General features: G+C 37.4%; 1 protein-coding gene across 1 annotated transcript; it reads left to right on the forward strand.

Moving 5' to 3' along the window:
• Positions 1-8,880: 8,880 nt before the first annotated feature.
• LOC110288564 (olfactory receptor 502) lies at positions 8,881-9,931 on the forward strand. The gene has a single exon (XM_021154872.1). It carries the CDS (start codon positions 8,894-8,896, stop codon positions 9,836-9,838), a length of 945 nt encoding a protein of 314 aa, XP_021010531.1. The 5' UTR covers positions 8,881-8,893; the 3' UTR covers positions 9,839-9,931.
• The last annotated feature ends 483 nt before the right edge of the window (positions 9,932-10,414 follow it).

Here is a 10,414-nt window from a genome sequence, read left to right on the forward strand (position 1 = left end):
AAACAAACAAACAAACGAAAAAACAAACAAAAACCCCCCAAAACAAAAAACAAGCCAGTACACTGAATCTGATAGATGAGAAAGTGGGGAACAACTTCAAACTCATTGGCACATAAGAGGACCTCCTTTATTTTAATTAGATATTTTCTTTATTTACATTTTAAATGCTATCCCGAAAGTTCCCTATACCCTCCCACTCTCACTTCTTGGCCCTGGCATTCCCCTGTACTGGGGCATATAAAGTTTGCAATACCAAGGGGCCTCTCTTTCCAGTGATAGCCGACTAGGCCATCTTCTGCTACATATGCAGCTAGAGACCGAGCTCTGGGGGTACTGGTTAGTTCATATTGTTGTTGCAGACCCCTTCAGCACATTGGGTGCTTTCTCTAGCTTCTCCATTGGGGGCCCTGTGTTCCATCTTATAGATGACTGTGAGCATCCACTTCTGTATTTGCCAGGCACTAGCATAGCCTTATATGAGACAGCTATATCAGGGTCCCTTCAGAAAAATCTTGCTGGCATATGCAATAGTGTCTGGGTTTGGTGGCTGATTATGGGATGGATCCCTAGGTGGGGTAGCCTCCTGAACATAACAGGATTAGTGCTAGCACAGGCACTGAGATCAAATGTTACTGAATGAGACTTCATGAAACTGAGACACTGCCATTTAAGAAAGAATGGCAACCTACAGAATGGGAAATAATTTGTTTTTACCAACTTTGTATTTGATAGNGACTAATACATAAAAATCTACAAAGAACTCAAGAAACTAGATATCAAAAATACATAATCTAATTAAAAATAAGGTACAGTCATAAACAGGGAACTCTCAATGGAGAAAATGCAAATGACTGAAAATCATTTTTAAAAAAATGTCCAACATCTTTAGCCATCAGGGAAATACAAGACAAAACTACTTTAAGTTTTGATCTTACCAATGTCAGAATGGATAAGATCAATAATACAAATGATAGCTCATGCTGACAAAGATGTGGAATAAGGGAATACTCATCTGGTGCTGGTTGNTGTGGAAATCTGTATTGCTACTGTGGAAATCAATATGCGGGTTCCTCAGGGGGGGAAAAATCAGTCTAATTCAAGGTGAAGCTATACCATTCTAGGACATATACCCAAATTATGCTCCAGCCTACCACAGAAACACTTGCTCAAGCATGTTGATTATCCCGAGCTTTTGTCCCTGCTGGCAAGAACACACTCGGGACAACCAGAATCTTCTGCTGCAAAAGCTTTATTGCTTCTTCAAGAGGGAAGACCCAGACTCCGGAAAATGGGGTCGCTTATATAGCCCTCAGCCATGGCGTTTCAGCACCTGATGTGGCGTGCCAGCTCCTGATTCGTTGCTCACCCATCACCCCACTACTACGTCCCGAGATGTGCAGTGACTAAGCGTGAGTTCACTCTCGCACTTGCGCACAAGGCTTGTTTACTAGTTATGCACAGCGGAGGCCAGCACCATCTTATAATGGCGATTGCTCGCTGCTCACGATTGCTCAAGGCACAGCTCTCCATGTTGATTGTTAATCTATTCATAATAGTCAGAAATTTGAAACAACTTAGATGCCCCTCAATCAAAGAATAGATAAGGAAAATGTGGAGCATTTACACAGTGTAACATTACTCAGCTGTTAAAAAATGACATAATCAAATTTGGAGGCAAATAGAAGTAGAAAATCTGACTAAGGTAACTCAGACTCAGAGAAAAAAATGTATTCACCTATATGTGAATATTAACAATTAAAATTATAACCTTGTCATAATCCATGAACCTAGAGACATTAGGTATACAAGAAGGGACTAGGATGGACATATGGATCTCCCTGGCAGGGGAGAATAGAATAGATTTTATGGGTGGATTGAGAGTAGAGTAGACTAGATGTGGAAGATCAGGTGGAAAGTGTGAGAAGCAGAGATTTAGGCAGGGAGTGCAGGAGAGATGCCTAGAATTGAGCAATATTTGAGAAGTGGTGTGGAAACATAGTGAAGTAGAAACTTCCTAAATATATATAAAGGTGATCATAATGAAGTCTTCAAATAATGAGGGCTGTGGAGTCTAAACTAGTCAGTCTTCTCTTGTCACCAAAGGAAGCTTCTAATACCAGGCCTGGATTACATCCAGCTGAGCTATTGGCCAAAGAGGNTGAGAGTAAGTGCTCCAAATGACTCATGCTTTTGCCAAATCTCAGTTTGTGGAGAGCACAATCTCTGCTTATCATAGATCAGCTATCATGAGAGAAGCTTCCTCCTGTAGTAGATGGGAACAAATGCAGGTCTGACATTATGCAGAGAATGGAGAAAGTGAAAGGAAAACTGCCAAAGAAGCTGAACTGAATGGAGTGTGTCTACAACTCACCCAAGGTAGCCAGTTCATTGTAGCTGCTGAAGGCCATGGTGCAGCACATTCTCCCAAATCCCAAAAGATAGAGCAAGAATACCAGACACTCAAAAGTCACCACCTGATGTCTTCAGGAATGTTTAGGATAGGAAAACTTGGCAAATGTCACAAATTAAATTCTGTTGGAAGAAGGGAGCCAGCAATAGAGAGAGGGTCCTGAACATGTGAGAACAGGGTTAGAGAGCTTGAAGACCCATTCAAGTCATAACTTGATCTATGACACAGTAAGAATATATGGGGAGGGAAGCCACTTGGAGTTGGTACAGAACACACCAAAATACAAAATTATCAGCACAAAGGAGATTTATTACCCTGAAAGTGCAACAGGGGTGCTGCCTCTGTATCAGACAAAGACAGACAGCAGCAAAGGGCAGATTTTTTTTTTTTTTTTTTTTTTTTTTTTTTGTTAAGAGTTGTTTTTTAAGCAGAAAAGGGGGAATCTTCCAATGTGAGTTGGAATGTTCTGATTGGACAGGTAACCCAGTGAAGCCAAATAATGAATTGTGATTGTTGGATCTTGGTGTTTAGTCTCAGGACTGAATCAGTAGCTAAATAAGAGAATAGAACTTGGGCAGCATGGGGGCATAGCTTTAGGAATGTAATGTAGGGGTTTAGCAAGGAAGAGGAAGTGGGATGAGCAAAACCTGTCTGTAGTGATTGGGTCTGCTAGAGAGCCCTTCATAAACCACTCACTCACAGGCCTCTTGTTCAGGAGTAGTTGAGCAACACATAGTGAACTCTGTAAGTTTTCTGTGTGCTTTAATTTGGTTACAGCCTGGTTGTTTGATTTCTCTCTCTCTCTCTCTCTCTCTCTCTCTCTCTCTCTCTCTCTCTCTCTCTCTCTCTCTCTTTCTTTTTTCTTTTTGGGGGGTTTTTATTTTTTTTTGTGCTTAGTCAGTTTTTATTGTATATTTTAGGTATTTACACTTCAAATGTTATCCCCTTTCCCGATTTTTCCCCCAGAAATCCCCATCCCATCCCCTCTCCTTCTGCTTCTTTGAGGTTGTGCTCTCATTCACAAACCCACCCAGTCCCGCCTCCCTGCCCCCCCCCTTGGCATTCCACTACACTAGGGCATTGAGCCTTCATGGAACCAAGGACCTCTTCTCCCATTGATGCCCAACAAGGCCATCCTCTGCTACATAAACAACTGGAGCCATGTGTCCATCCTTGGTTGCTGGTTTAGACCCTAGGAGCTCTGGTTGGTTGATACTGTTCTTCCTATGGGGTTGCAAACCCTTTCAGCTCCTTCAGTCCTTTCTCTAACTCCTCTATTAGGAACCCCATGATCAGTCCAATGGTTGGCTTCCAGCATCTACCTCTGTATATGTCAGGCTCTGGCAGAACCTCTCAGGAGATAGCTATATCAGGCTGCTGTCAGCATGCACTTCTTGGCATCCAAAATAGTGACTGTATATGGGATGGATCCCCAGATGGGACAGTCTCTGGATGGCCTTCCCTCAGCCTCTCCTCCATATTTTATCTCTGTATTTTCTCCCATGAGTACTTTGTTTTTGTTACCCTTTCTAAGAAGGAACAAAACACCCACACTTTGGTCTTCCTTCTTCTTGAGCTTCATGTGGTATATGAATTGTATCTTGGATACTCAGAGCTTTGGGCTAATATCCACTTATGAGTGAGTACATAGCATGTGTGTTCTTCTGTGATTGAGTTACCTCACTCAGGGTATTTTCTAGTTCCATCTATTTGCCTAAGAACTTTTTGAATTTATCATCATTTTTTTTTTTTTTCGAGACAGGGTTTCTCTGTATAGCCCTGGCTGTCCTGGAATTCACTTTGTAGACCAGGCTGGCCTCAAACTCAGAAATCTGCCTGCCTCTGCCTCCTGAGTGCTGGGATTAAAGGTGTGTGCCACCACACCTGGTGAATTCATCATTTTTAATAGCTGAGAAGTACTCAATTGTGTAAATGAACTACATTTTCTGTATTCATTCCTCCCTTGAAGGACATCTGGTTTCTTTCCAGCTTCTAGCTGTTATAAAGAATACTGCTACAAACATAAGGGATCATATGTTCTTGTTATATTTTGGAACATCTTTTGGAATATGCCCAGGGGTGCTATAGCTGGGTCCTCAGGTAGTACTATGTCCAGTTTCCTGAGGAACTACCACACTGATTCCCAGAGTGGTTGTACCAGTTTACAACCCCACTAACAGTGGAAGAGCGTTCCTCTTTCTTAAAGTCTTTGCCAGCATCTGTTGTCACCTGAGGTTTTGATCTTAGTCATTCTGAATGGTGTGAGGTGGAATCTCAGGGTTATTTTGATTTTCATTTCCTTGATGACTAAGGATGTTGAACATTTCTTTACGTGTTTCTCAACCGTTTGAGTTTCCTCAGTTGAGAATTCTTTGTTTAGCTCTGTACCCCACTTTTATAGGGTTATTTGGTTCTCTGGAGTATAATTTCTTTATTTTTCTTTAGTTCTTTGTATACATTGGATATTAGCCCTGTATCAGATGTAGGATTGGTAAAGATATTTTCCAAATCTGTTGGTTGCCATTTTGTCCTATTGACAGTGTCCTTTGCCTTACACAAGCTTTACAATTTTACCTCTTGTTTTTGTTGTCATTGAAGATCAGCCTTAACCGTGATGATCTGATAGAATGCATGGGATTATTTCAGTTTCCTTGTATTTATTGAGGCTTGTTTTGTGTTTGATTATATGGTTAATTTTGAATAAGTTTATATGAGGTGCTGAGAAAGAGATATATTCTTTTGTTTTGGTGTGAAATGTCTGTAGATATCTCTTAAATCTATTTGGTCCATAACTTCTGTCAGTTTTATTGTGTCTCTATTTAGTTTCTATTTCAATGACCTGTCCACTGGTAAGAGTGTGTAGAGGGGTGAATTCTCCAACTTTAATTGTGTCAGGTTCATTGTATGTATTGAGCTTTAGTAAAGTTTCTTTTATGAATGTGGGTGTTCTTGATTTTGGAGCATAGGGATTCAGAATTGAGATTGCCTCTTTGTGGATTTATACTTGTTGAATATGAAGTGAACTTCCAAATCTCATATGATAACTTTTGGTTGAAAGTCTATTTTATTGGATATTAGATTGTCTTGTTTCTTGGGACCATTTGCTTGGAAGACTTTTTCCAGCCTTTTACACTGAGACCTTTGTTACTGAGTTGTGATTCTAGAATGCAACCAGATGCTGGCTCATGTTTACGTACCCAGTCTGTTAGCCTGTGCCATTTTATTGCAGAATAGAGTCCATTGGTATTGAGGGATATTACAGACAGATGACATTTTGTTTCTCTCATTGTTTCCAGAAGTGATATTATGTGTGTATTATTCTCTTCTTTTGAGTTTGTTGTAAAATGTTTAATTTCTTGTGTTTGCATATGTGCAGTTACCCTCGTTTTGTTGGAGATTTCCTTCCAGAATTCTCTGTAGGGATCTATTAGTAGAAAGATATTGTTAAAATTTGGTTTTGTCATGGAATAACTTGGTTTCTCCATCTATTGTGTTTGAGTGTTTTGCTGCTTATAGTATCCTGGTCTGGAACTTGTGTTCTCTTAGGACCTGTATGACATCTGTCCAGGATCTTCAAGCTTTTAGACTCTTTGTTGAGAAGTTTGGTGCAATTCTGATAGGTCTGCCTTCATATGTACTTTGGCTTTTCCCCTTACTGCTTTTAATATTCTTTCTTTTCTTTTTCTGTGCATTTAGTGTTTTGATTATTATCTGAAGGAAGTATTTTTGTTTCTGGTCCAATCTATTTGGTGTTCTTATACATTTATGGCCAACTCCTTCTTTTGGTTAGGGAAGTTTACTTCTTTAATTTTATGATGATGATTTCTGGTCTTTTAAACTGGGGACCTTCACATTCTTTTATTTCTCTTATTCTTAGGTTTGGTCTTTTCATTGTGTCCTGAATTTCTGGGATGTTCTGTGTTAGGAGCTTTTTTTGCAAGTTGTGTTTTCTTTGACTTTTGTGTCAGTAATTACTATGGTATCTTTTAAGCCTGAGATTCTCTCTTCTATCTCTTATATTCTGATGCTGATGTTTGCATCTTTAGCTCCTGGTCTGTTTCTTAAGTTGTCAATCTCTAAGGTTGCCTACATTTGTGTTTTCTTTATTGCTTCTCTTTCCATATTTACTTCTTGGACTGTTTTGGTCAATTTCTTCACCTGCTTGATTGCTTTTTTTTTTTTTTCTTATTTGTTTAAGGGATTCATTTATTTCCTCTTTAAGAACTTCTGTTAGCCTGTGTTTTTCTGTATTTCTTTAAGGGAGTCATTTATAACAGCCTTAAAGGCTTCTATCATCTTTATTAGATGGGATTTTAGTTCATCATCTTGAGTTTCAGGGGTGTTAAGGTATCCAGGGCTTGTTGTAGTGGGATAACTTGGTTCTGATAATGGTGAATTGCACTGTGTTCTGTCCCTTATGATTTTGCACTTGCCTTTTTTGTTTTGCTTTCGTTTTTGTTTTTAGTTTTTGGTTTTGAATAGATGTAGATATCAATCCACTATTAGATTATAGGAGTCAGAATCATAGTACAAATCATTTGATCTTTCAATCTGTGCTCTATCAAATGAAAAATGAGAATAAGAAAAGCATCTGCTTCCTAACATCTTGTAAATATTCTCTATATGTAAATTGCTTACCATAATGATCCAAATAAAGGGATATGGGTACGAATATTTGGTCACTATTACTGTAGTTATTGTCAAAGCAACACTCCTATAGCAGGGCTACAAGTGATACTGCAATTAGGATTTGCAAGAGAACTAGAGTACCGTTGAGTCTTTGGGCTGAAGAGTTAGTGTTATCCTATGACCTATCTATATCAAGATCACTACTCAAGCGTGATACTTGGACTGTATTTCCATTGTTGGGAGCATCCAAGTAATTTTAAAATTCCACTTCTTTATGCAATTTTAAAGCATTTATGTTCTGACTTCATATACAATGATGAAAATGTCAAAAATATTTGTTATTTAAAATGTAATTTTTTTATATAAAGTTCCATTTTATGTTCCCTTGGGGTACTGGATGGCATATGCTAAAGATGGCCATTAAAATATTTATTGATAAAAATTATTGATAAATATATAATGAATGAATAAAAGTAGTTGTAGCTTTTATAGTTGATATTTAGAATTATTAATTTATTGCAAATATTACAGTAAAATAAACAACCGTTTTCAGAAAAATTTATTATGGATGATGTAGTAAATAGTGAACAAATCATATAACACTATGCATGAACACCTAGACAAAACAAAATAATAAATTGACCTCTTGAGAATTGACAGGAGCTTGGGAGCTTAGGTATTCTTCCCTGTGATTTGAATCACTCAATATCCATCACAAGAAATAATAAAGCTCTATGATAACCTCAGAATTCACATTTGAATCTTCAGCACCTTCAGGAATTGATCTCTAAAGGAAACAAAAGCTAAAAGATGACAATATAACCACACAACATTGACCTTATTCTGAAGGAGGAATGAGTTCTCATTTCAGGTAGGTCTTTGGCTTTTCATAATGAATTTAGCTGAAAAATATTCATATATGATCTGAGAAAATGCATGTTCTACAAATAAATCTATTTTATTGGTTAAGTATCTATTATATTTTCATAGTAACTCCATAGATCTATCAAATTATTTGGTAGAATATTTTTTATTTAAAAAATAGGAAAATATCTAAAAATTTAAATTAGATAATTTCACTAATAAATTAAAATTTCTGTCTAATTGTTGTTTCAATAATAAATTTATTTATGTAGGAAAATCTCATACAATGTATCTTTTAAATATTTTTATAAAACATTCCAATCATTTTTGGTTTATAGGAGTCTAAGATTATTATTATTTAAATATATTATTATGTGGCTGGTAAGAAATTGGTTTCAGATAGCTTCAGCTTCTAATTCTAATTTTGCTGGATGTTATATAAACTTAATGCAAGTTAAACAATCTCTTCCAAAAGATATTATAATCCTGATTTAAATAATATTATATGAAAATCTTATATTTTATGAATAATGTGGCAAACATTGTAATTTCATAAATTACCTATGTGTATCTATACATATTTCTTACATTTCTCTTAGATATTTATACTTGTTATTTTAAGAACCATGTAAAATATTGGCTATTATCCAATTCTTTCCTATAAAACTCTGCATTCGTTTTCCCTAATAGGACCAGCATTCATTTTTGTTACTTTTATTTATATTATATTTTTATATTTCATTTAAAGGTACAATTGGTTAAACAAGATAACAAGAAAAGAAAATGACATGTGAGGAAAAGATTTTTGGTGTATTGCTAACCAACTTGAAATGTAGACTCATTCCTACAGGCAAATAAGTATGGATGCTTAGTCATATTTAAATATAATTGAATTATCTGTGCACTAAAGAAACTGAAACTACCCCCTTATAAATCCTTTCCTGTACTATCTCCATCACAGACTTGATCTGGCAGCAGCTACACTGTTCCATGGCTTTCCTGGAGGACGGGAACCACACTGCAGTGACAGAGTTCATTTTATTGGGATTAACAGATGACCCAGTCCTCAGAATTGTCCTCTTTGTCATCATCCTGTGCATCTACCTGGTGACTGTGTCTGGGAACCTCAGCACCATCCTTCTCATCAGAGTCTCTTCCCAGCTCCATCACCCCATGTACTTTTTTCTCAGCCACTTGGCTTCTGCTGACATAGGCTATTCATCTTCTGTCACACCCAATATGCTTGTCAACTTCCTGGTGGAGAGAAACACCATCTCCTATCTTGGATGTGGCATCCAGCTTGGCTCAGCTGTTTTCTTTGGGACAGTTGAATGTTTCCTTCTGGCTGCCATGGCTTATGACCGATTTATAGCAATCTGTAGCCCACTGCTTTATTCAAACAAAATGTCCACACAGGTTTGTGTCCAGCTGCTTGTAGGATCTTATATAGGGGGTTTTCTTAATGCCTCCTCCTTCACACTTTCCTTCTTTTCTCTTGTGTTTTGTGGACCAAATAGAGTCAATCACTTTTTCTGCGATTTTGCCCCATTAGTAAAACTATCTTGTTCTGATGTCAGTGTCCCTGCAGTTGTTCCCTCATTCACAGCTGGCTCCATCATCATGGTGACCATATTTGTAATAGCTGTCTCCTACATCTACATCCTTATCACCATCCTGAAGATGCGCTCCACTGAGGGCCGACAGAAGGCATTCTCTACCTGCACCTCCCACCTCACTGCAGTCACTCTCTTCTATGGGACCATCACATTCATTTATGTGATGCCCAAGTCCAGCTACTCCACAGACCAGAACAAGGTCGTATCTGTGTTCTACATGGTGGTGGTCCCCATGTTGAACCCCCTCATCTATAGCCTCAGAAATAAAGAGATTAAGGGTGCTCTGAAGAGACAGTTGGGTAAAAATACATTTTCTTAGAGACCTCTGCTATTTAGAAAGATTTGATTTAGTAATAAATTTCTCATAAGATTAAAGGGAAGGCTCTAACTAAAAAAGATTGATGACAGTGTTAGCATGTGACAAGCTCTTCAATAAATATTGGTGATCTTATTATATATGGAAAACTGGAAATTTCATAAAGTCAAATTAAGTTTTTTAAATTAAGGAAATAAATCCAATCACACAAATATATATTGCTAAACATAATTTTGATGTTACATTAATACTTTTTAAAGTTATTCATTATGAAACATGTTACAGACAGGATCTTTATTTGTTGTTGTTAGGTTTCTTTAGACAGGGATCTCTATATTACAGTCCTGGTAGAACAGGCTGACCTTGACCTAACAGATCTGTTTCTCTCTGCCTCCAAAGTAATTTGATTAAAGGCAAGCACTACCACCACCTGGCTTAGATTGGATATTAAATTTCCCCCAAATCTCATGTCATTTGCAAAAGTCTACTGCCTATTGTAATGCTCTTGGACAATGCAAGAAAATTTAGAAATTGAGCCTACTTTTATAATTACTTTACTTGAGGCATGTCAAAAAAATA

Source organism: Mus caroli, unplaced genomic scaffold, assembly GCF_900094665.2.
Source record: "Mus caroli unplaced genomic scaffold, CAROLI_EIJ_v1.1 scaffold_9868_1, whole genome shotgun sequence".
Classification (NCBI taxonomy): Eukaryota; Metazoa; Chordata; class Mammalia; order Rodentia; family Muridae; genus Mus; species Mus caroli.

Excerpts from the sequence above, each read along its gene's own strand:
- LOC110288564 (XM_021154872.1), top strand. The coding sequence starts at position 8,894 with ATGGCTTTCCTGGAGGACGGGAACCACACTGCAGTGACAGAGTTCATT.